This window comes from Ictalurus punctatus, chromosome 15, assembly GCF_001660625.3.
Source record: "Ictalurus punctatus breed USDA103 chromosome 15, Coco_2.0, whole genome shotgun sequence".
Classification (NCBI taxonomy): domain Eukaryota; kingdom Metazoa; phylum Chordata; class Actinopteri; order Siluriformes; family Ictaluridae; genus Ictalurus; species Ictalurus punctatus.
Genome location: NC_030430.2, coordinates 1,759,181 through 1,785,914, shown reverse-complemented (window position 1 = coordinate 1,785,914; position 26,734 = coordinate 1,759,181). Strand labels below are relative to the sequence as shown.

General features: G+C 40.6%; 1 protein-coding gene across 1 annotated transcript; it reads left to right on the top strand.

Moving 5' to 3' along the window:
- Nucleotides 1-308: 308 nt before the first annotated feature.
- kcng1 (potassium voltage-gated channel, subfamily G, member 1) lies at nt 309-26,466 on the top strand. Its single transcript, XM_053686502.1, has 3 exons — nt 309-527; nt 18,192-19,047; nt 23,991-26,466. Exons 2-3 carry the CDS (start codon nt 18,265-18,267, stop codon nt 24,753-24,755), a joined length of 1,548 nt encoding a protein of 515 aa, XP_053542477.1. The 5' UTR covers nt 309-527; nt 18,192-18,264; the 3' UTR covers nt 24,756-26,466.
- The last annotated feature ends 268 nt before the right edge of the window (nt 26,467-26,734 follow it).

Genomic DNA, 26,734 nt, shown 5'->3' with positions numbered 1-26,734 from the left:
TCCCATCATATAACCTATGTAAGTGGAGATGTCTTGAAATGGTGGTGTAAAAGCATGAATGAGTGAGCAATAAATGCAGCTTCTCTACCATCAAGAAAGCAATCCATATAGCAAGATATACTAACCTGCCACTCAACCCCCTCAGCCGTGATTATCCCAGTTTGACAGGGGGAATCCTCCTGTAGCTACAGCCTGGTTGCTATGGATTTCTCTCAAAAGCTCTTAGAATAATGGCACATCCCACTTCTGATGTCAGAGCTGTTGATGTGTGTGTGTGTGTGAGTGTGAGTGTGAGTGAGCGAGGGAGGGGAGCTGTAGCCTGTTGCTTATGTTCCTCAGATGTGCCGCTAGCACTCAGTGAACAACACAGACGAAGTGGAGTTGAAGCTCTGCGCAGCAGCTCGTATTTCTCCTCATCTTCTCCTCGTGACCTTTATCTGCTCTCATCTGACCTCCATCTTTTCTCAAAAAATAAAACTAAACATGATGAACACATTCGGCTGCAGACTAACAGGATTAACGCTGTGGTAAGTGTATTCAAGTCTTGTGTCCTTTCTCGTGGGTTTGGTTTCAGTTTCTTCAACTGCAAACAAAATTGCATGTGGACTTCAGATAAACGCAAGGGAAAGGGATGGGTGCTTTGGCAGATTTAAAGTACCTGGAATTGTGTCAGTATTCAGTATTGTTTTCTTGTGCAGTATGTTGGTAAATTGTGAGATCTGTAACTTCATCTGATGAAGTGACTATGAGCAGACAGTTATCTGAGAACCGTATTCTCCCATGTAATATCATTATTTTAATCATCTTTTCAAAATCTATATGTATGTATATATATAACTAGTGTCAAAAAATTAAGTTAAGCATTTTATATCTGTATATTTAACTATCTTACACAGTGGAGTAGCCAAACATCTAGCAGTACACAATGCAGTATCTTACAGATACAGGTCAATAGCTTTGGTTAATGGTCAGATCAAACATCAGAACAGGGAAAATCTGATCTCAGTGACCTTGACCTTGACACGGTTGTTGGTGCCAGATGAACTGGATTTGGTGTTTTTGAAACTGCTGTTCTCCTGACATGACAGTCTATAGAGTTTACACCTATAAACCATGCAGAAGTGGTGTTCAGACCTGACACTCACTGGACATTTTTTGGTTTTGCCACCATTCTGTGTAAGAGACAGTTGTGTGTGAAAATCCCACGAGATCAGCAGTTTATGAAACTTTCAAACCAGCATGTCTGGCATCGACAACCATGCCACAGTTAAAGTCAATGAGATCACATCCCCGCGCCCCCCCCATTCTGATGTTTAATGTGAACAGTAACTGAAGCTCTTGACCTGCAACAGCTTTTACTTATTTTACTGTATGCATCATGCTGCTGCCACATGATTGGCTGATTGGATAATTGCATAAATGAGCAGGGATACAGGTGTTCCTATTAAAGTGGCTGTGAGTGTACAGGCTTTTGTACACTTTTGTAGCATAAAGATAACCATATACCTGTGCAATAACCATCTTGCACACTACAAAAAGTGTACAAAAATACCATATGGATGTGATTAATATTAGACATTTGTTGCAGATGGCAGTGTAGATGTTCTTGTATTACATCGGTATGACTCACAGATATGATAAGATTGATTTGATGAAAAGCCTCACATTTAAATAGGAGAACAAATTACATTTGTGCCTCACTGGTAATTTATGAATTATTTTTTAAGACGGTGCGTTTATTTCTATGAGACAAATCTTCTTTCTATGAGAAGTAATACGGGTTTATAAGGAGTGGTGTGCACAGAGTGGTGGCTATGAGGAATCAAGCCCCTGCCCCTTTGACATTTTGATTCAACATACGATTATATATACTTGTGCAATAACCATCTTGCACACTACAAAAACTGCACAAAAATACCATATGGATGTGATTAATATTAGACATATTACACATATACACTTACACGCACACAGTTGCAATCAAAATGATTCAACCCCCAGTGCGAATCAGGTTTATTGTCAGAATGTGCAGACTTTCAGCTGTTTGCGACGAACGAATCAAACAAAAGCGATTGAAATAGTTCAACACGACGAATGCTTCAAGTGGTTTTCAGAAATTCAACTGAAAATGCGACTATAATGATTTCTCCGGTTTCAAAATGATTCACCCGCCTGAATAGAATCCCTCACAACAGCACAGATATGCAAAACAGGTGTTGTCTCAAGCACACCTGATGTGACTAATCAAGGGCTTCATTAGTTGTAACAGGTGTGCTTGAGCTGGAGCACATGAAATACCTGAACTGTGGGAATCGAACCTCTGAACTCTGGAAGTGTGAGGCAGACACGCTAACCACTAATCCACCCTGTGCTGTAATAAATAAATAAATAAATAAATAAACATTCATTCTTATTTTCTTTTATGTCCTTTTTGGTCCTTCTGCCCCTGCCCCAGCAAGGGTCTGTGCATGCCACTGTTTATAAGACCAACATGACATCATTAGGCATCAAGACCACTTTTGTGAGTTGATGTTCACGGTGCTGTGTATTCCTATATGTGTCCAAAATTTGAAAAACACTCAATTTTACCGTTCTGCTTCAGATGCTGAAGTATCGATAATGTTCAGTGACTAGTAAAAATTGTGCTCGAGGAGAGTATGATTTCCTGTTGCAGGCAAAAAAGATTTCTGCAGTGACACACTTATGAGATCCATCCGTTGATGTAGTCAAGAATAATATTCAATCATAGTGGCAGAATAATGTTTATACAACGCTGGTTAACATTGTTATATTGCAGGAGTGTCAGACTCCAGTGCTCCAGGGCCACCCCACTGTAGAATTGATTATTCCCCTATTTTAACACGTTCAACCCAATGAATGTTTAAGTCTTTCCTGGGCTGGATATGGGGCTTTAGAAGAGGTCAAACATAATTTATTAACTGCTTGTTCCATGGCAAATGTTGCAAATCTATTCCTTATGTTTTGCATATCCATGCCTAATTTGCATGCTTGGCATTAGCGTTACACAAAAGTGATTAAATGAAGTTAACTTCATGTTGCGTCTGGTTAAATGGGCATCATTCTCAAAAGAAAGTATCAAAACCTTTCTCCATGCACCACATCATTAGTTTTTCTTGGCAGGCATAGTGTCTGAGTGTGGAGCAACTCGCACTGTGAATGAAGGGAAATTTTCAGAATGTTCTCTCTCTGGATGCAAAGGTTCATCAGTGCTGCCCATCAGTAAAAGAGACAGCTTCTGTCCATATGCTAGTAGCTATACATTAATCCGAGTGGGTATAGCACTTTGAGGGGCATCTGTCTGAACCCCACCTCCCACCCTCCAGAGTACAATGTTTGCAATAACTCTAATGGCTAGCTTGCGGGTGGGAAAGATTCTCATTTGCATATCATGAATTTCAAGTATGGAAATAAGTTTAGCCCGGATGGAGGGAAGCATTCGTATCCATGGCATCCTTGTATCCTGTGCAAACTTTCTGCAGTTCACTGTCATAGAAAGAAATAGAATGAATCTGTGATAATACTGATAAATTATTAGGTTTCCACCAAAAAAAAGGGTGATTTTGAACCCACATACATATGTACATACCGTGCCGTGGAGAAGTATTCGCATTTGATTTCTTCTGTTCTTGTGTTTATCTCATACTAAGAAATTTCAGAAATTAAAAAAAAATCCAAAATAAATCAAAAGGTAACCCGAGTAAACACAAAATACAGTTTTTAAATTATAATGTTATTTATTGAACCGAAAAAGTTATCCAATACCAACTAGGCCTGTGTGAAAATGTATTTGCCCCCGTAGTTACTAATTCCACAAATCTATGAAACTGCACTGATAACGGGGTTCAACTGGACTTGACGCAACCAGGTCTGATTACTGTAAACCCTGTTCAATCATATCAACACTTAAGTAGAACTTTTTCAACAGCATGAAACTGGTTAAAAGGTCTTACAGTGTAACACAGTATGGCAAAGTTGAAACAAATTCCAGAAATGATGAGGAAGAAGGTGATTGAAATACATCAGTCTGGGAAGGGTTACAAAGATATTTCAAAGGCTCTGGGACTCCAAAGAACCACAGTGAGAGACGTTATCTCCACATGGAGAAACTCAGCACAGTAGTGAACCTTCCCAGAAGTGGCCGACCTTCCAAAATTCCTCCAAGAGCACAGCAACTACTGATCCAGCAAGTCAGAAAAGACCCAAGGACAACATCAAAGGACCTACAGGCCTCTCTTGCATCAATAAAGATCACTGTTCATGACTCCACTATCAGAAAGACTCTGAGCAAAAATGGCATCCATGGAAGAGTGGTGAGGTGAAAACTACTGCTAACCCAGAACAACATTAAGACTCGTCTGAATTTTGCCAAAACACACCTTGATGATCCTCAAACCTTTTGGGAGAATGTTCTGTGTATTGATGAGTCGAAAGTGGGACTGTTTGGAAGACAGGGGTCCCGTTACAGCTGCCAAACACCGAATCCCACAAAAAGAACATCATACCTACGGTCAAGCATGGTGGTGGAAGTGTGATGCTGTGGGGATGCTTTACTGCTTCAGGGCCTGGGCAACTTGCAATAATTGAGGGAAACATGAATTCTGCTCTGCACCAGAAAATCCTACAGGAGAATGTCCGGTCATCAGTCTGAAAGTTCAAATTCAAGAGCAACTGGATTATGCAGCAAGACAATCATCCAAAGCATAGGAGTAAATCCTAGTACTAGAAGTAAGTGAAAGACTGGTCTCCAGTTATAAGAAGTGTTTGTTTGCAGTTATTGCTGATAAAGGTGGCACAACCAGACTTGAAGTTTAAGGGGACAATTCGTTTTTCACATTGCTGATTAGTGTTGGATAACTTTTTTTTTTTTTTTGCTTCAATAAAAAAAACAGTATTGTGTGTTTACTCAGGTTGCTTTTGTTTTATGTTGTATTTCATTTGAAGATCTAAAACTATTTAGTATGAGATATACACAAAAACAGAAGAAATCAGGATGGGGTCAAATACTTTTTCACACCATTGTACATACATGTGTTGCATAGCTGAAGAATCGGTGCACTTTAGGTATGGCTATTCAGACTGAAAATGATCCATTAGTCATAATTATCATAATGTTATGGTCAGTTTAAAAGAAAATTCACAGGCACAAACAAGAAATCTGAAACGCATGAAATGTGTTTAGGCTATATTTGTGTTGTTCGGTGATTCTGTTGCTAATTTGCTGGTTGCTATTTTCGTTATTCACGTGGGAAGTTAGCAGCTGTGTTCCACACTGACATCACAGGGGTGATTCTAACTACTGGCAGCTTGTTCTTAGGTGCAGGTAGGATTGGTAGAGCCCAACCATATACAGTACACCGGCTATTTAACAAATTCTAATCTCTCATTCACAACTCCATATATACTAATAAATCAGTTTTAAAAAAACTAATTACCTCTTTGAGTCACCTTTTTTTAATGTTGCTGTTTGACAGATATAATCTGAAGTTCCATTGATTTGCTCATCTTTCTAGTTGATGCACAGTTGTACGGCAGCATGCTCAGAACCCCATTTAGCTCCACAGACCTAAATGACCTTGCACCTAGTGGTTGAAAAGGGGAACTACAACAAGCAATAGTAAAGTCCCATGGGGAAGAATCATGCTGCCCCATGGTTGTTCTGTGCATGTTTTGGTTATGCTGACAGGACAGTTAATGGTATTAGATCTAGTAGAAAGGATGTGATTAATCTGCACTGTTATCTAGTTAGCTACATAAGTAGCTAGTTTGTTAGTGTCATTGGCGTGCAATTACCAGAAACCATCATAATTGCACCATTTGCTTAATAATCATGTTTTCAATAAAGCAATGAACGACAAATTGTAATTGAGACAGTCCTTAAAATGGCCGACACTCTGATCAGTGCCCTGACTACTGAACTAGGGAGCTGATTGAGACATACCAAGCGACAGTGCCTCACAAGCTGTGACTCAAAGACTAGTGCTCATTAAACATAAACATGAATCAGGTCATGTGACGTGAGTGTTGTGATCAGATCATGTGATGTGACGTGAGTGTCACGATCAGTGCAACCATGAAAACATGTACGTCATTTTGGGTGGTTTTTCATCCATTAGAGATCGTGCTGAATGTACTAATAATGTTTTTTTTTTTTTTTTGGTTATACTCTTTGAACATTAATGCATTTCGATCCATACTTTTGATCTTTTAATGGCCATTTTCAGCCAGAAGTTAATTCTGACTTTTGTCAATAATGACCAGCACATTTGCACAGCATAAAAGGCTCCATGGAAGTGATGTACTGTATGAGTCACATACTGTATGTTAAATTTAATTATTATAATGTTCAGATAATTGCTTTTTCTCCATTTATGTCCAGTGTAACTGTGTGCAGTCGACCACAGACGTGATTATAATCCATGATTGTCGGTTGTTGTAGATCATGGGTTGTCTCGGCATCATGTTTAACCTGCAATTACTGCACAACATGTTCACTTACTCCTTTATGTATAAGTGTTACCATGCAATCTGAAGAAAGCTTTTTTCGCTGAATGATCATATTTAATATTTGCCTACACAAGCTCATTTGCTTCTTTAATCTACTCTCAACTGGTTGTGTGGTTTCTATTTTTATAGTTTAATCACAATGAAACATTAATCAGGGTAATTAAGTGAGTAAGAATTGCACTGCAGGAGCTAAGTAAACACAGGACAAATTATATATGTCATTATGTTACTAAGTCATTAACTTTTTTCCCTCGTAATATTTTAGCCCCTAGCGAAAGATGAATCAATGTCTATCACATTTAAACACATTAAAGTTCATGGCAGGCAGGGGGGACATGTTCCGATGTTTAGACGCAGGGGCTGCTAATCCATCACTTCACCTTTTGCTCAGTATTAGTGTTCACCATTCTCACAGTGCTTCACCATTCTTCAGTACCTCTGGGCGACATTTTAATCCATCTTATCAGCTAAAGTGCACTCCTGTCTTCTCAAAGGTCACTGACACCATCATATAATGCTCAATATTTTTTCTATCCCCTGCCAGACTCACATTCGTCTCACCGCATTGCCCCCCCACCACCACCACAACAGACCACCATAATCTCAATTCCTGGAAGTGCTTCGACATAATGGAGTGTATCCACACAGAAAGCACAATGAGCCTACTGGCTCGTGTCTGTTGTCATACAACGGTGATGGACGATACAGTGTAATGTAATGGGTGTGGCTGGTGGCTAAAATGTTTTGTATTACTTATGTAATGCATTTTGAGGTCCAGTGTGAGTATAACCCCATGGTGTATAGTTGCAAAGCATGACAGTAAAACAGACAGACAGGCAGACAGACAGAGAGCGAGAGAGAGAGAGAGAGAGAGAGAGAGGGGGAGAGAGAGAGAGAAGACTGTATAGTATTCAGAACAAATCTTTGCTGAAAATGATTTCAACAATTCACCGAAAGTCTTACAACAATTCATCCATGATTTGTGACCAGTTTGTAGACATTTTCATGTTAGATACCACATGCTGGCACATGATGTGGCAAGTCAGTCTTTTTTCCAAATATTTTTTGAATGAGAATGGCATCACAGTGTCCCTTATTCTCTGCAAATAAATAAATAAATAAATATATACATAAATCCGACATAGACCGTCAGCTGACCTGATGCCCAATGAGTGTTTATGTCAGTTATTTAAGATAAAAACCACAAAATTAGCCAAAAGCAATCACTAGTGAGGAAACCTCGGGCAGTTTATTTTAAGATTCTGATTAATTAATGATAACGATAATGTTCTACGGTCAAATAATTTTATAATATTTAATTATATATTAAATATTTACTGGATATAAACTGTATATAAAATTTCCCTCAGTATATTGCTATAGTATTGCAACGTTATGCAGTTGTACTCATAAATTTACACACCCCTTGCCGAATCTCAAAATGTTAATAATTTTGTTGTTTATTTAGTACTGTCCTGAATAAGCTATTTCACATAACAGATGTTTACATATAGTCCACCAGACACAATAATAACTGAATTTACACACATGAACCAGTTCAAAAGTTTACACACGCTTGATTATTAATCCCGTGTGTCGTTACCTGGATGATCAGCGACTGTGTTTATGTTTTGTGAGAGTTCTTCACGAGTCCCTTGTTCGTCCTGAGCAGTTAAACCGCCCCACTGTTCTTCAGAAAAATCCTCCAGGTCCTGCACACTCTTTACTTTTCCAGCATCTTCTATATATTTGACCCCTTTCCAACAGCGACTATATGATGTCGAGATCCGTCTTTTCACACTGAGGACGACTGAGGGACTCGTACACGACTATTACAAAAGGTGCGAATATTCACTGATGTTCAAGAAGGCAACACGATACATTAAGAGCCAGGGGGGTGTAAACTTTTGAACTTTTTTTTAATTGTTATTATTTTGTCTTCTGGGAAACATTTAAACATATCTGATATAGCTTCTGATGGGAAGTACTAAATGAAGAAAAAATAAATTAACAAAATAATAATTTACACTAACCATCCTGTTCAAAAGTTTACACCCCCAAATAGTTTATTCAGGGCCGTACTAAATAAGAAACAAAATGCAATTTTTATGATCCCTCTTTTATCTTTTTTTTTTATTATTATTATTATTAACATTTTGCAGATTCTGCAAGGCGTATGTAAATTCATGAGCACAACTGAATTACTGTATTTTACATCTTAAATGTAAATGCTTAATCAAGCTGGCTACATTACTCAACCAGTGACACATGCTAAAAAAAAAACCAACTGGTTATAGCTGGGGATATATAAACAAGCACAATGTACACAGCAGCACACAGTATACATATTCTGAGAGTGATTCATCCAGAAATCAGCCTGAAACAGAAGCAGAACTGTAGCAAAGGTTAAGCTCTGTGCAGATATGGAGATGAATACAGCCACTGAGAATATCAACTGCTTCTTTATCTATGCTGGGCCATGATAAGGCCTGGGAATGCAATTATAACCCTGAAGAGTTGCCTTTTTCAATATATTCAACGATTTATTAAATCCACCCACGATATCTAAAAAAAATGCGTACTTTCCTCTCTGCCTGAGATGGTACAAGCAAAGGTCTTACGACATGATTTTGGTTACAGGCATATTCAGGCCTGAACATTTTAACATTTGAAACTCATTTTGACATGTGTTGTGTGTACAAAGAGTAAACATAAGAGAAGATCTTTCCCAAGAGACGTTAGTGTGTAGCCTGAGGCGCAGCTCAAAAATATATCTTCTTGTATATCCGCCATGTTAGAGCTCTAGAGGGGCTATGAAGAACTGAAGCACTTTTCAAGTGTACAAAAGGCACCAAGTGGATTTCTTGTGGCTTTCCTTTTTTGTTCCCGATAAGGCTGTGTTGCTTCCATCTAATATGCAAGGTTATGTAGAGGTTAAAATGGAAGAATTTCCTGTTTGACTGTGTTTTCTGTTTGGATGACTGCATCAACATAAATATTCATAGGATAACAGAAGGGCATATATTCTTTCACTTTATTTCATCAGCCGATTTTTGCAGTCCACAGGAAAGTCCACAAGACCGAAATTAAGAAAACTGAGAGCCATGACAGCTCGGTGCAACATAAGAATCCGAACAACAGGACTTATAAGAACAGAAGAGATGTTCAGATGAGCACACATTCCAGCATGCGGAGAAAGCAGAAAGTCCTCCAGCGAAATCTCCCAGAGGATCCGTTCAAGGGGAAAGAGCCTTGGTGAGTGGGAGAGCAAGGAGCAGAAGTCATGGAACAGAAGAAATAAAAGATCCAGGATGTGAACAAAGCAGTGGAGCTGGATAAGTGGGAGGCAACAGCTCAGAGCATGAGATGCGTGGGAAGGGGTGGACCAGGGTTGCCAAGCATTCTCACCAGGAAGCAGGAAAACTGTGTCCAAATGGACGGAGTTACAGCCTCGAACATGGCAACCAGAAACAGTTCATTAGCATTGAACAGGGTTTGTATAGGAACATCTAAGTCAATGAGCATGACATGGTGTTTCGAGTGTGTCAGAAGGTCTAAAAGGATATTGTTTGCTAAAGGCCATGGTAGTAGAGAGCTAGATAATCTGATAAGTGGAATATACCTAAATCAGCACATTCCCTATATGACTCGCGTAGTAGCTTTTACAAGTTGTATGAAATATCCCAGACACCTCTGTGACTACTTAGTGTTTTACTACGATTTTTCCATGTCGCCTGACACTGCCTTGATGCATTTATCACCTTTATTAGTATATGCAAAAATATGGCTAATGCATAACTATAGTTTGTAAAAAGACTCGATGTTGAAAATGATTTTCGGAACACCAAATCTGCATCTAATATTCACCTCTGACGCTCGTGTTGGTAGAGCTCTATAGCACAGCAGCAAGTGTTTCCACCTCACAGCTCCAGGGTTTGATCCTGAGCTCGGCTTACGGTCTGTGAGGCGTTTCATGCGGTCCATACAGGATTTCGTTTTCTTTTGTGTGATTGTCGCGGTCAAAAATGCTAGATTTTTCCGCAGCTTTATCGAGGAAAAACTACTCGAATTTGGCAAAACGCAATTGCGCGACATTGTTTCGCGGTGATGTTTGCTGGTAAATGAGACCTTTTAGCTGTATTCGTGTGCAACGGACATGAATCGAAGTCAGCGTCGATTGAACGCGCTTTATGATGACGTCACACCACGTGTCTTGGCCCATATCTGTGGAAAATCTGCGGTCATTTTGAAAAATTGCAAGCTCCTCCGAACATTGTGGCGTTTCCTTGATTTTGCGATCATTTCTGCAATTGCAAAATCATGAAATCGTGGAGGGACTGGTTTCATGTTCTCACCATGTCTGTGTCGGTGTCCTCCAGGTTCTCCAGTTGCCTCCCAAAAACATGCTGGATTGGTGGATTGGCTATGCTAAATTGCCAGTAGGAGTAAATGAATGTGCATGGTACCCTGAGTGGTCTCACCCATGGTGTGCTCCCGCCTCATGCCCAGTGTTCCCTGGATAGGGTCCGGATCAATCACAACCCCGATCAAGCTAAAGCACTTACTGAAGATTAAATGAATAAATGAATGATTCTTATTAAGGGTCTAACAGCACTTGCATTTTCACCCATGCCGAGAAACAGCAAATCTAGTCAATGAGCAATAGTGCCTGGCTTTTGGAAAAGAATAAATAAATAAATAAATAAATAAACACCTTCAATGACTGCTTTACCTTTAATACAGCATGCAATATTGAACAGACTAGATTATTGAAAAGCTAGTGCTTTTTCAAGACATTAATTTCAGTAAATCCCTGCTTACACCATTTTGGTAAGCAGCAGTGAGTGTAAATGACCTGGAGCATGTTTGAGGTGGCAGCACGAACAGTGTGATGGAGCCGGAGTCCATCTGTGAGTGGAACAGTATGAGGTGGGAAGATATGCTGGTTGTTTCAAGCAAAAATCTCAATTCTGTGAGTCAAAAGCAATTGCAGAGGATAAGCCCTTGAGCAGTGATGTGTTCTTACTGCTGCAGAGAGAGATAGGGAGAGAGTGAGAGCTCTCGACTCTGCATTAGACTCATTTATAAATTGCTTATGCTTTACTGATGCCCTCAAATACATCCGCTGATGCAGAGAGAAGACAAGGAAGACAATATAGTCACACAAACCATATCCAGTTCTGACTACTATGCTCAGGCAAATGCTACTGCAGCATGAGAATCAAGGAGCTACTTTCCACAAGCGATTAGGGTTCTGAATAGGTCCACGAGTCGGGCAGAATTTCTTTTATCTCCGTTTCATGGACACACACTCACTCATCCAGCTGCAACTTTGAGAACTTGGACTGTTCTCACATATCATCGATTCCAACAGATTCATCCCATCATACGAATCAGGACATTCGTGTACATATTGTGTATCGCTTATATGCAAGCTCATCTGACACTGCAGTGCACATTCTGTATCAAGACGTGTATAGTTTATGTATAGATACGTATAGTCCGTATGACGGGCGCATGAAATACACCTACTGTAAGTGTAATATTTGACTGCTTAATGGACTCTGAAGGCTTGAAGTGTTTTCAGTGTACTGACACTTATTGAACGGTGTATCACTTCTCATAAGCCTTCGGAGTGTTGGAAAGGCAGCTCACAGGGGGGAAAGTCAACTTATGAAACTGAAACGCCTCCACCCACTTCCACACCAATTGGCAGGTAGCGATGTGTAAATGATTGCGGATGGGGTTGTGGAAGCTGGTGGGAGCTTCGACCCTGCGTGTCTGACACCCTTTCTTTAAACGTGTTAATCACAGTGTTGAGCAGTAGTGACGCTACCATTCTAACAGCGTTTCCCATTACAAGGTGGAAGCATTTTTAAATCGAGCAGCTTGTATTTTCTCGACCACGTGGCAGCTCTACACTCTACACTGATTTAAAAATTACTGTAAATAACTCTATACAGTAAAATGTAGTTTAGACAGTGCTGAAATGATACAAACAACGTAGAGTTTACTCTTATAATAATAGCTGGACAGGTCATGCGCTGCATATCCTGTTGGACGGTAAAGGCCGTTTATCGCACACAGTTCAGTGCGGTGAAGCTGTTTCTTATTGAATCAGCGTTTAGGGACTTTTCGTAGAATAACTTGCAATATTAAAGTAACTTGTCAAACTGTAATACCTTATTCAATTGATTCATTTTCCACAGATGAGGTGAAGGATTGTATACGTATTTTATAAGTATCTTAGAGCTGTTATTTGCCATGATGAAAGACCCAGACTCTGCAGCAGGAATCCACAGATATGGATAGGGAATGACCTTGATGCATTGGAGAGCACATACACACACGCACACACACACACACACACACACACAGACAGTGAGAGACGGAGAGATTAGCAGAGAGGTTTTTTTTTTTTCTTCTCGGGCAGAATAGTTAGAAAGTGTGCGTGTGAAGACAGCGAGCCTGTTAGATTGATCTCTGTTAGAAGATTGTGTGAAGATCCAATAACCATCCCTTCTCCTACGTTTTGTGCCTGCATGTCCCTCAATCGTCACTGGAACCTGGGATTGAAGACAAACGATGCAATCTAACAAATTCAGGAGGCCACAGCGAAAACAGTAACATCACTCATCACAGTCAACAAACCATATTATAATATGTCATTTAAAAAAAAAAAAAACTTTGGAATTGTGAATATATTTAGCAGCCACTTTATTAGGAACACCTGTGCATCTGCTCATTTATTCAATTATCAAATAAGCCAGTGCATAAAATCATGCAGATACAGGTCAAGTGACTTCTCTGGTTGTTGGTACCAGACAAGCCAGTTTGAATAATTCAGAAGCGTCTGATCCTTGGATTTTCATGCACAAAAATATCACCTGGTCTTTTTCCAATACTCAACTGAAGAGTTTAAAATAATAAAGAATTGATAAAAAATTGAAAATAAATTGATCAATGAACGATCGTCAGCTCAGCTAACGTGATATTTGTGAATGCACACAAATAACCAAATGGCTTAATTTTAAAACATTTCATTTGACTGTATTTTGATACATTTTACAAAAAAAAAAAAAAAAAAAAAGATATTATTTAAACATTTTTAGAACTTTCCTACGGACCTGCTGCAATTACACCACTGACCACTAGGGTAACACTGCACTAGAGTAGAGTATACAGTGCATAGTGTAAGTGTATAGTACGTCATTTGGGACACAACTTTAGTATTTACTCTCCGAAGCGTGTTTTCGGAGCAGAAGTAACGTAGTGAGTAAACGTACCGTGTGCAGACCAATCTCATCGATAATGAGATTCGTTGACAACGATTCTCATTATCGATTTTAGAGATTAGTCGTTTCAGCTCTACATTTTTCCCGATTTTGATGTTTGATGTGAGCATTAGTTGAAGCTCTTGATATGTATCTGCATAATTTTATGCCACATGACTGGCTGATTGGATAATTGAATGAATATACAGGTGTTCGTATTAAAGGTGAATTGCCCTGAGGCCCACTTTGGGAAACACAGGTCTATCACAAAACATGACTCCCTAGATCGTGAATCAGTATATCGTGTACAGAGTCCGGGCACTGGTAAGGAATGTAGCTCATTACACATTAAGACTCCGATGACTCAATGTACGGAGACATGACTACGTACTCACATTGTAAAATGTCACCAAAAATAAAAAACTTTAATATATTTCAGTTTTATGTCATAAATTTGTCAGCTTAATCACACACATTTAGTACTTCAATTCGTAGCCAGATCATAGGCTAGCTTGTGGATTTTTTTTTTTAAAAATCATTAAACACTTAAAAGTCACTGGCTCAAACGAATCGTATATATAGAAGATCAAATAAAGTTAAAATCGCTAATGTAAGTGATCATTTGAGAGCTACAAGCTACGTATATTTGTAGACAGATGTTGGTTGAGCATTCGTCCCTGATTTTTTTGAGCTGAGAGGCTTCATAAAACATGATGTCATTTCCAGTAAGGGAACATAGTGAGCATCAGTGCTCCCTGGTTTTGGCGGTCCATTGTGGGAATTTTTTGGGAGCAAACTTTCCAGTGAACTGGAAGGATTTTGTGACCGAAACAGCCCTTAAAATGTCTGACTCTCTGATCAGTACCCTGACTACTGAACTAGGGATCTTGATCATTGGTGCATTACATCATCTGCAAAGCTTCAAGTTAAAATAAAGTGCTCGGATACTTTGGTTCTCTTGACACCTTAGTGTCAATCTCTGCTGAGGCCTTCTTCTTCTGGTACACATTATGATCAGTGTGTGTCTATGCTTCCCTCCCATGTAATTGTTCCTCTCTTGTAGCATACAGCCCTCTGAAGGACGGAAAGGCGGCAAGAAAAGCGAGCAACGGGAGTGTGTCGAGGCAGCACACCCTCCACAACAGCACAGGGGGCTTAATTTGACAGGGCCGGAAACAAAAGGCCAAGTGTAATCATTATCTGGTGCTGACTGACACTGCAGGTGCTTAATAAGCATTCAGTGACGCATTTTTGCCCTGGCTTTAGTCAGCCAAAGACCCCTGTCTCAATCCCTGATTGGAGCATGAATCTGCTGTGGTACAGACACTAATTTGTGACTTGTGAACCAACTGCTTCTTAATCACAGTAATTAACTTAATTAGTTTGGACACGGGCCGAGTTGTTGAGCTACTGTGGCGTGAAATGCCTTTTGGTCTGGAATGCATTTGCTGAAGATGTGTGCGTGTATTAGAGTCTATTTATGATTATTCAGTTGTGGCGTCAAAAGGAAACGTAAACATAAAATAAATAATTATATCATTATCAAATCAGCGATTCCCACGTTGTTCCTCGAGTGATCTATTTTGAGTGCAGAAACGGAATGACAGAAATCTTACATCTCTACATCTAATAGATTACATTTGCACTCGGCAAAGCATAATGATAATATTCACGGCGGATATTAATGTAGCACGTTCGCCTCACACCTCCAGGGTCGGGTTTCGATTCCCACCGTGTCCCTGTGTGTGCGGAGTTTGCATGTTCTCCCCGTGCTGCGGGGGTTTCCTCCGGGTACTCCGGTTTCCTCCCCCAGTCCAAAGACAAGCATGGTAGACTGATTGGCGTGTCCAAAGTGTCCGTAGTGTATGAATGTGTATGTGTTTGTGCCCTGCGATGGACTGGGTACCCCGCCTTGTGCCCGATGCTCCCTGGGATAGGCTCCAGGTTTCCCCGTGACCCTGAAAAGGATAAAGCGGTATAGAAGATGGATGGATGTATGGATATTAATGTATTCAATGATGTTCAGAGCATGGATGTAGCATTTCTAAGGGTTTGATTATTTCAGCACCTAACATGTCTTTGTGTTAGAAACTACTTTCTGTGATACAAATTAGTGCGTGAGTGAGTGAGTGAAGAATGCTGGGAAACAGTTTTTTTTTTACCTCCTTCTGAAAGCCCTGTAGCATGTCTGTTTAATCTGTTTCCTCGCTGGAACTAAGCTTTCTATTAAGAAAAATGGCCAAAAACCAATAAAAACACAAGGATGCTCCAGTCTCTCATCTTCAAAGACGCTGATTCAGAATACATTCCCTAAAAAGCCAACAGTGGCCCTGTTGCTAAGCTGAAGGGCAGTGGAGCCTATTAGAAACGTGCTTTTTGGTGCATTATCGAGGAAGCAGTTCCCTACAGCCGAGCACTCAGTATAATACCATTAGCTGTTTTGTTCCACAAGCTCTTTTGGGCACGTAATTAGAGTTGCAGTGGTCACATAAGATATCATTCATTCCTTTACAAAGGAAATGGGGGACTACTACTACAGTAAAGCTCCTATATGATCTATACACGTTACTGTATATGAGGCCCTGTTATGGAAGCAAGAAGAAAGAAAGACACATAAAGATTTGAATGTTTTAAAGCTACTGATTTTTTTTTTTTTTTAAATAAAGAAATGTAAACACTATTAAATTCATAACATTTAAATAAATTACCTAGAAACAATACATGTGTATTTATTTGTTTGAATTCAAAGTAGTTTATTTCCATGATCAGAGATTCACATTTTAAATCTCAGGTTTAAATAAAACAGCAAGCATCTATGTTCAAAAGGTTTCACAAATTCAGATTCAATCATTTTAGAGACATTTTTTTAAAATAAATAAACAAACAAATAAATAAATAAATAACAGTACTATTCAGGTTGAGGTTCCAGTGCTGAGATTCGACTAGTCGAATCGATTCATTCATTCATCTTCAGTAACTTCTTTATATAGCTCAGGGTCGCACTGGATCCGGAGCCTATCCTGGTAACCTAGTAACAGTCCATCGTAGGGCACCATGCACACACACATTCCCACACTCATTCACACCTACAGACAATTTAACATACTCGGTCTACCTACCTGCATTTTCTTTGGACAGGTGGAGAAAACCGTTTAACATGGAGGAAACCCATGCAAACATGAGGAAAATGTGAAACCGTAACCCAAACTCGGGATTGAATTGGAGAAAAGAAGCATCCAAACTATCCGAAGAAAACAAAGCAAACACGATCAAGCCTAGAATGAAATATCTAGCCATTCAAGCCAACCTTGGCAAACATGTATTCATGTCTTGAGTATACAATTATGTGCTTCTAACATTGTGGCGAGTATTTTTGGGAAGGCGCACAGATGTGTGTGATGGTCAGGTGTCCACAAACATTTGGCCACATAGGTATGTAGGTATTTAAATTTCATTATTAAAAATTCAGTGGGTGTATGTCTTTTTTTTTTACTTTGATACCCTGTATACTTTGTAGCATGCCATTCAAATGTTGTTTGAAATATCTTTAAAAAGAAAAAGAAAAAAAGACTATAAAATAAATGTGCTGTATATCTAGAGAAAGTAATATTTCACTAACCACAGACAAGACCACCAACTGAATATCTGACTGGTAAAATGAAATGACCTAAATGAAATTAGGTAAGAAAGGGCTGCCCCAGATAGGAATGACGGATTAGTGTATTTATTTGAGTTAGTGTAATGTGCTTGGCAGTGAGGGCATTCTAGTCATATAATATACTTCTAGCCATGTCTATTTAAAGTGTGCATGTGGGTTCACTCTATCTGTCTCTGATAACAGGCGGTACCTGGTATTACTTTACTCCATTACTGTTGAACAATCACTGACATCGTTGGATGTTGATTTTACGTCCATCAGCAACAGAAGTTAGTATATAGAGACAGCCCCAGGATTATGACGTTGAGTTTGTGTTCCTGCGAATATTTCTGTGTTGATTTGGATGTACATTTAAACTCATTATCTTGCTAAATAAATAATCTACGGTTATTGACTTAAATCTTAATTCCCGTGGCCGGGGTTTGGGCTAAAATATTGATGCCATCAACCTTCACAGCAGCCATGGGATAAAAGCCTTTTCCACCCACCCTCTTGTTGGAAAAGTTGTTGTTTCTGTTGTTTCTGATTTTCAAGAGAATTTGTTTATACTAAATTTATCTGTTCCATAATTTTATTTTGGCATATTTTTGAGAGAAGGGTTTAATGGTGTAATGTCTACTTTAGTGTATATAATCAGGTTCCACCCATTATTTGATGGTTGGCAGTAATTTTGGATTTGACTATACGCATATGGATTGTGTAATAACTCATTTGTTCATCATTCCGTTGTGTAGGTGAGGGCCAGTGAATAATTGCTGGCCTCCAGGCATGTGAGGCGCTCTGAGATTGGAGGTGTGCGGATGAAAGATGACTTTACTGGCTGGCGATGGCTCTGACTATGACTACAGTGCCTTGAGCTGCCTCTCGGACACCTCGCTGAACCCACCACCCATCCAGGATAGCGAGGCCCTTAAGGGTGTTTACTACAAACGTGCCCGGTGCCTTGCTAAGGATCCTGACGCCGATGCCAGCCTCTTGCCTGGCTCCCAACGCTTACATGCCATCATCAATGTGGGTGGCCTGCGCTACCAGTTGCCATGGAGCACGCTGGATGACTTTCCACTGTCACGGCTAGGCCGCCTGCGTCTGTGTACAAGCTTCGATGAGATCATGTGTGTGTGCGACGACTACGACGTGGCTCGAAACGAGTTCTTCTTTGACCGAAGCCCGTGTGCTTTCCGTGCCATCCTGACGTTCCTGCGTGCCGGCAAGCTGCGTGCTTTGAGGGACACTTGCGCTCTGTCCTTCCGGGAAGAACTGCTGTACTGGGGTGTCCCAGAGGAAAAGCTGGAGTGGTGCTGTCGAAGGCGCCTGATTCAGCGCATAGAGGAGCGAGACGAGCTCGAAAGGGTGGCCGATGAAGATGAGGAAGAAGAGGATGATGAGAGTGACAGAGGTGGTAGGGAGGAAGGCACTGATAGAGAATCTCGACTGGGCCGCTGCATGGTCAAGCTAAGAGACATGGTGGAAAGGCCGCACTCAGGTCTTCCCGGAAAGATCTTCGCTTGCCTCTCAGTGCTTTTTGTCACTATCACAGCCATTAATCTGTCCATAAGCACCATGCCTGCCATGAGGGAGGAGGAAGAAAATGTAAGTTCCTGAATGTGTGTGAAGCAGAATGGTCAATCCATAGTTCAGGTCATAGTACTAGAACCTGCATCTGAATTGAATTCATCATGCTTGAAAGACTGATTTGAATGAAACTGATGTGAAAATATCTGGCCTCCTACTAAGCAGCTTGGATGACTCTGAGGATGATGCAAATGTGAAATGAGCAAATACTGCCATTATTCTTTAACTGCCCAGAATAGTAACATCCTATAGCGAGTAAACATAAACATGGCATTTCACAATTGCTTTTTTTTTTCTCACCGAGTTGATGTATGAATGGCAGAAGAATAACACTTTAGTTGTCTTCCTTTTGTTCACAGGTGTGCAGAGTGAAAGGAATGCAAATAGGCAGCTTTCTGATGTTTTTTTTTTTTTTTTTTTTTTAAACAACCCAGTCAGAACATCCTCCCAGTCAACATTCACAGCATCATTCTCTTTGTTTTTACAGTCTGAATTTCCATCGCTTATGTTTCCAGCCATGTGACCATGAATTGCTGAATGTTATCCCCGCACAGTTTTTAACACGTACAGTACATTTTTAAAACCTAGATACTAAAGAGGTTAACGAAATATACAAATACCTACAAATCGGAGTGAAAAAATGATATTAACATCATTATGCAGGGATTTTTTCTTTCAGACATCGTGACTGCTGGATCTGCCCATGTGGAAATCTGATATGTGGACATATAGACATTGGCATACTGTAGTATGTGTATGTGTGGCAGTGGGGGCGTGGTCAAGCATCAGCTGCAGATGGCGAGGAAGAAGGGTGGAACTGGCAGTTAATGCGTGATGAAATTAAAAATAAAAGAAGCACAACGCTTTGTCTCCCAAGTCCTCCTTTCCACCCACATACACCAGGGTTCTACAGTGGTGCCGAAACCCGGAAGGAGATACCATTCACCATCGTGGAACATTTTCCCGGGTTTAAGCACCAGTGTAAAACCCTGGTGTGTGGGTGCTATGACTTTATATTATGGAGAAGCTGGATAATTTACTTCAAATAATAAAGCTTGATTGGTTACAGTGTTAATATTGATCCTACAACAGTATGTTCTCTATTGCGACCATTGTGGCAGATTTGATTATACGTCTTGAGTATGTATATAAAAAAAAGGAATAAACATCGCTATCAGAAGTGCACGCATCTTCCATGTCCCATGTCTTCTCCCCTAAAGTGAACTTTATTCACCTTTGGCGCACGGTGGCGTAGTGGTTAGCACGTTCGCCTCACACCTCCAGGGTCGGGGGTTCGATTCCCACCGTGGCCCTGTGTGTGCGGAGTTTGCATGTTCTCCCCGTGCTGCGGGGGTTTCCTCCGGGTACTCCGGTTTCCTCCCCCAGTCCAAACACATGCATGGTAGGCTGATTGGCTGATTATGTGATTGTGCCCTGTGATGGATTGGCACCCTGTCCAGGGTGTACCCCGCCTTGTGCCCCATGCTCCCTGGGATAGACTCCAGGTTCCCCGTGACTCTGAAAAGGATAAGCGGTATAGAAGATGGATGGATACATTCCAGAGAATTCAGAGAAAAAGGCTCATGAATTTTAGCTAACTGTGTTAACGCAGTCTGCTGCCACCTTCAGGTGAAGGAAAAAATTGCAACATGTTGGTCTGTGGGCTATTGTATGATTATACATTCTAATAGAGAATCCATGGGCCAGTAATCTGTCCCCGAGCCAGACTTTATATAAAGACACCCCTTATATAAAGTATGTTAGCAATCTTGAAATAATTGTACACTTTATAGCCAAAAGGTTGTGAACATCTCACCATCACACCCATATGTGCTTTTCGAACGTCCCATTCCAGATTTAGTCCCCCTTTGATGTTATAAAAAAACCTCCACTCTTCTGAGAAGGCTTTCCACTAGATTTTGGATCGTGGCTGGGTGGATTTGCACATTCAGCTACTAGTGTTACTGAGGTCAGGCACTGATGTCAGACAAGAAGGCAGCAGTCTATGATTGGTAATGATGTATTCGCTGAGGAAATTAGTCCGCCTTGGCCTTTTGTTGTCCGCTTTTGTTAGTCCGCTTTGGCCTTTTTGTTGACACGGCAAACAAATAGCTTGTTTTAATGGTCTATAGTACTACCACCAAGACAGCAAGATATCTCTTTGCATGCCATATAAACTCCCACACACGTGTTCCAACTACAGAAAGTCATGAACAGCGACATGCACTATTCATGGTCAGTCTGCCTGGTGATGGAGCAAAAATGAGTTTGCAAAATGATGTGTATCATTTCTAAGGACCGAGGACACTTCAAAAAGACAGACTGATTTTAAATAAGGGAAATGTTGCAGTTACGCCGATTTACAGATTCAGCAGCCTCTTATGCTAATCGAATTTAGATGCCACTTGAATATAAATGAATATAAATAAGAAGAGAACCAGGGCATGTAATTATCAATTATGACGTATTCGAACATTGTCCTACCTCGACGGAAGTTTTAATGAGGTGTATGCTTGAAATGAAGCGTATATACAGTACGAATCCCATTATATTCTACTCAAGGTATTACATAAACACAGATCTACATAGTGAACCCGCTACAAATGCATGCGACCGCCAATAATGCAGCTATAATACATGTGCATAGAAAAAGGGTGAAATTCTGCCTAAATAATTCATTTGACCATTTTTTCCTCTTCGTAATCATATCCGAGAGCATGTGTATTTATGCACAGTATATCCATTACAGCTTTTACATAATTATCCGTATATTTCAGAACATTTATGTTTGACCTTTTCCGCATCAGTACTAGCAAAGGCGCTGAGTTTAATGCATCACTTTAGTACTTCAGTACCACTTAGCCTTAATTCTGCATTTGTGGGAGTATGTTTCGTAACACTGAAGTCTTTCCTCTAAAGCGAACATCAGAAGTAGTGCTGAAATGCAGGGCTGGATGTAATTTATTAAAGGACAGGGAGATTAATTCATCTCAATTTACAATTCCGAACGAGACGGTCTGGGGTTTCTTCCCGGGAGACATGTAATAACAGCGTCCTGTGCTCATCTGTGGAAACCTTGTTAGAATGGCAATATGCTTAGTCATTCCTAACGTTTTCAATGCGGCAATGGTCACATACACGGTTTTGCGGAACAAATCAACAGCAGCATGTAGTGCCAGGGTGCAAGACGGTTGTTATTGAGGTCAGGAGATCTTGAAATCGATAAGAATGAAGATGCGCGAGTAGAGAATACTGTACCGGTTAAGAGAACTGAAGGAAATCATTCGAGTAATACTTGTTCTTCGGATAGTAAACATTGTTTACACAGTGTTTGAAAGAAATGCAAATATGTAGCTTTCGGGTGTTTTTTTGTTTCGTTTTGTTTTTTAACCCAGCCTCGTAGTCGATATTTACATCACCATTCTCAATTGTTCCATGAAATAGATCTTCATAACCATATACAGTAACTTTAAATTGTTCAATTTATACACAAAACCTGAATACTACATAGGTCAGTGTGCATTTCAGACTCATGTGGACATGAGATCTAAGGCCATATACATGTTTGTATACTGGATATGGATGTTAAATCCTCACACATAGACATGCTGTACTGCTTATAGTAGTCTGGAAAGTGGCTTAAAGATTTTCATATATGGGGCTTATTATTTACACAATAACAATGAACATTAACACGTATAGGGGGCGCACGGTGGCTTAGTGATTAGCACGTTCGCCTCACACCTCCAGGGTCGGGTGTTTGATTCCCACCGTGACCCTGTGTGTGCGGAGTTTGCATGTTCTCCCCGTGCTGCGGGGGTTTCCTCCGGGTACTCCGGTTTCCTCCCCCAGTACAAACACATGCATGGTAGACTGATTGACGTGTCCAAAGTGTCCGTAGAGTATGAATGGGTGTGTGAGTGTGTGTGTGTGAGTGAGTGTGTATGTGATGGATTGGCACCCTGTCCAGGGTGTACCCCGCCTTGTGCCCCGTGCCTCCTGGGATCCTGAAAAGGATAAAGTGGTGTAGAAGACGGATGGATGGATATGACTTCATCTTATGGTTGAGTGGTGGAGTTCTGAAATAAAACAATATGATGTTAATATGGAACCGAATGTGTGTAAGGATGTGTAAAAAATAGCACTGGTTAAGACTAATGAAGAAATTGGATGAAGAAGCTGATTACTGTAGTGACACAGTGCTGGAATCTGGAAGGTAATGCTTCCCTCTGCTGTTATGTGTTCAGCCTTGCAACCGTGAAAAGCCCAGACCAAAATGATTACTCGTCGCTATCAAAAATGTCCTTCCTTACACAAATAACACGCTTTTTTCGATAGTTTTATCTCCACCGCACGCTCCAGTCATTTTCACATGATTTGTTTTGTCGATTTCTCGCGCGTTTCATTCTTCATTTTTATTTCTCCCAGAAGGCTAAATCCTTCCTTTTCACATGTGATATCACAAATGATTCACATGACTCACGTGTTTACTTGAGTTCTCATTTCCTGGCATAATAGTGAAATGTGTGTTCACGTTTGTCACGTGGTCGCATATTATTAGTCGTTTAATCACGCGTGAAAATCTGTGATCGTGTGTAATGTACGCTATGTGTTTTTGTTTGTTTGTTTTTTTTTTCATTTTGAGCACATTAGTACTGTTTCTTTTCTCTCTCTCTCTCTCTCTCTCTCTCTCTCTCTTTTTTTTTTTTTAAATCTGATAGTTTAACGTGAAGTTAAATTGTGCTGGAGTCCAGTTCTCTAAAACACTTCTTACGGTAATGTTACTGATCAAGATATAGTGTAGTGTGTATGATTAGGATATTGTCTTTTTAAGGAACTGTGTATGGAGGTGTGGTGGCGATATACAAGGATAACATTCAAATATTTGTAAAAAAAATAAAATAAAAAAGGCTTACTTGTGAAAGTGATAAAATACTAATTGCTCTTGTTGCATGTTGTAGGGCAAATGCTCCCAGATGTGCTACAACATCTTCATTGTGGAGACCGTGTGTGTGGCATGGTTTTCTCTTGAGTTTACACTGCGCTTCATTCAGGACCGCAGCAAGCTGGCCTTCCTCCGTCATCCGCTCAACCTGATTGACGTGGTGGCCATCTTGCCCTACTACATCACCCTGGCTGTGGATGGCACCTCCACGGGCTCGGGCAGCAGCTATCTGGACAAAGTTGGGCTTGTTCTGCGTGTCCTGCGGGCTCTGCGCATCCTGTACGTGATGCGTCTGGCACGGCATTCACTCGGGCTTCAGACGCTGGGCCTTACAGCACGCCGCTGCACGCGCGAGTTCGGCCTGCTGCTGCTGTTCCTGTGCGTGGCCATCGCGCTCTTCTCCCCGCTCCTGTACCTGATCGAGAACGAGGTGGCGGCCACGCAGGAGTTCAGCAGCATCCCGGCCACATACTGGTGGGCGGTGATCACGATGACGACGGTGGGCTACGGTGACATGGTGCCACGCAGCATACCTGGCCAGGTGGTGGCACTCAGCAGCATCCTGAGCGGCATCCTTCTCATGGCCTTCCCCGTGACATCCATCTTCCACACGTTCTCCCGTTCCTACGTGGAGCTGAAGCAGGAGCAGCAGCGCCTCCTCCAGCGGCGGACTCACTTCCTCTTGCGAGGGCGCGTGCCCGGCCTCGGGAGTAACGGGTCACTAGAGAGCGACGTCCTGTTTCCCAGCGCCTCGTCCGACCCGAGAGACCTCGAGGACTGAAACGAAAAACACGGCAGATGACGTGAATAAGGACAGAGAACTTTTAGACGTCAGTTTTCAGCAATCTGAACTTTGAACCGAGGTCAAAGTATGCTTAGCTGTTTTTCAGGAGTCAGCCATTAACCGACACAGGGTGAATTCAGGTGCAGCAGATAAAATGATCACATCTCTAAGTGGCGGTTTCCTACTTCTGTTCTTAAATTGAATACACTGGGGGGAGAAATGGTATGAGAACGTACGTTTACGGCATTTGGTAGACGCCCTTATCCGGATCGACTTACATTTATCTCATTTATACATCTGAGCAGTCGAGGGTCAAGGGCCTTGCTCAAGGGCCCAGCAAATTTCCCATCAATTCATTGCTTCATTGCTTATACTAAACTTAACTAAACAAGTTCTAAGTAATCGAATGCATTATGTATGCATGAGCGATTCACACTGTATTAACCGAAACCATGAGACAGTCACGAGACTGTCGGCGCTGACCGGAATGATAACTACCTGCTGTGGTCGTACAGCGCAGTTGCAGCACACGCATTTATTTCAGGGCTTTGAAAATACACGATCGAATCATGTCGGATGTATGAAAACGAGCTATCTTACTGTAACTCGGTGAAATCACATGGAACCGACGTTCACATTTGAATTCAACGAGCTTCTTTCTTTTCAGTCTACGAACGTGGAAAAAATATCGAAGATTTCCCAAACCCTGTTAATAGACACTGTATGGCCAAAAGTACGTCGTCATGGCACCTACATGAACGTCTTCGCTAAACATTTGCCACGGAACGCACAGTTGTCTGTAACGTCTTTGCATGCTGTAGCATTAAGATTTACCCTCAGGAACGAACAGGCCCAAACATAATATTCCAGCATGACCATGCCCCTGTGCACAGAGTGAGGTCTGGAAAGACATGGTATTTCCAACGCTGGAGTGGAATCTGGAATGGGATGTTCAAAAAGCACCTATTAGTATGAGGGTCAGGTTTCCACAAAAATCTAGCCCATGTAGTGTATGTGTCCCAAATGAACAAATGTGCCATTAAATATGAGCTTTTATTATTATTATTATTATTATTATTATTATTATTATTATTATTATTATTAATGGCAGAAAGCTTAAAAAAGTTGGAAATTCAAATAATAATTTTAAAAAAACTGTCCCAATATATCTGAATTCACCCTATTAAAATGCCCATTATACAAATATACGTTGTTCTCCTTTCTAACCGTTACAATTCCCGTGATATAAAAACAAAGAGGAGGGTCCCATGTTTAAAGTAATCAAGCGAACTACTTATTCCTTAAATGGTTATAACCTGTAATCTAATATGTATTGTTTGTATGTATGTATTTATTCCTCATATTTCTGAATATTGCCAACTTCAAAGCACGAGTTTAAATCTAAAGAACGTCCTGTCCTACACTATAGGCTATTTAAGCACAACGCCCTAAGGCTACGTTTAACACATTAAACGCACTAATCACATAAAGAGCCAGATCAATGGTCTACTACTGTTGAATGAATGCAGAATTTTGTTTTGTGACTTGAAGAGTGATTTCTTAAATACACACATGGAGTATTAAAGGAATAAATTTCTTTTGATTTGTGTTGGTGAAGATTTACTCTTTACATACAACTTCTCAAGGATACATGGTACATTGTAGCTCTGATTATGTTCACTTGAATTGTTTGTTCCTGTGGATTGTTATGGCATGTTTTTTTTTTTTTTTGGTTGGAGTTGTGAGTGAACACCAGAGGGCAGCACCATATCTACTTTGCTGCAGAATTCCAGTGAAAGGTGTATGGGATTCTGGGAGGCAGGACAAGGCAAGACAATTTCACCAGCTTCTGAATATTTGAACTTGGTACATTTCTTTTCACTCGAAGGAAATGTATTAAAACACCAGAATATGGAGCTTCTCTGTATTTGTACATTAACATAAGTATGTATTTTTTTTTATTATTGTTTTTTTTT

What these genes read in the sequence shown, in the direction of transcription:
- kcng1 (XM_053686502.1), top strand. Translation starts at nt 18,265, where the DNA reads ATGACTTTACTGGCTGGCGATGGCTCTGACTATGACTACAGTGCCTTG. An exon ending in TGAGGGAGGAGGAAGAAAAT is followed by an intron (nt 19,048 to 23,990) that starts GTAAGTTCCTGA and finishes TGCATGTTGTAG; the next exon opens with GGCAAATGCTCCCAGATGTG.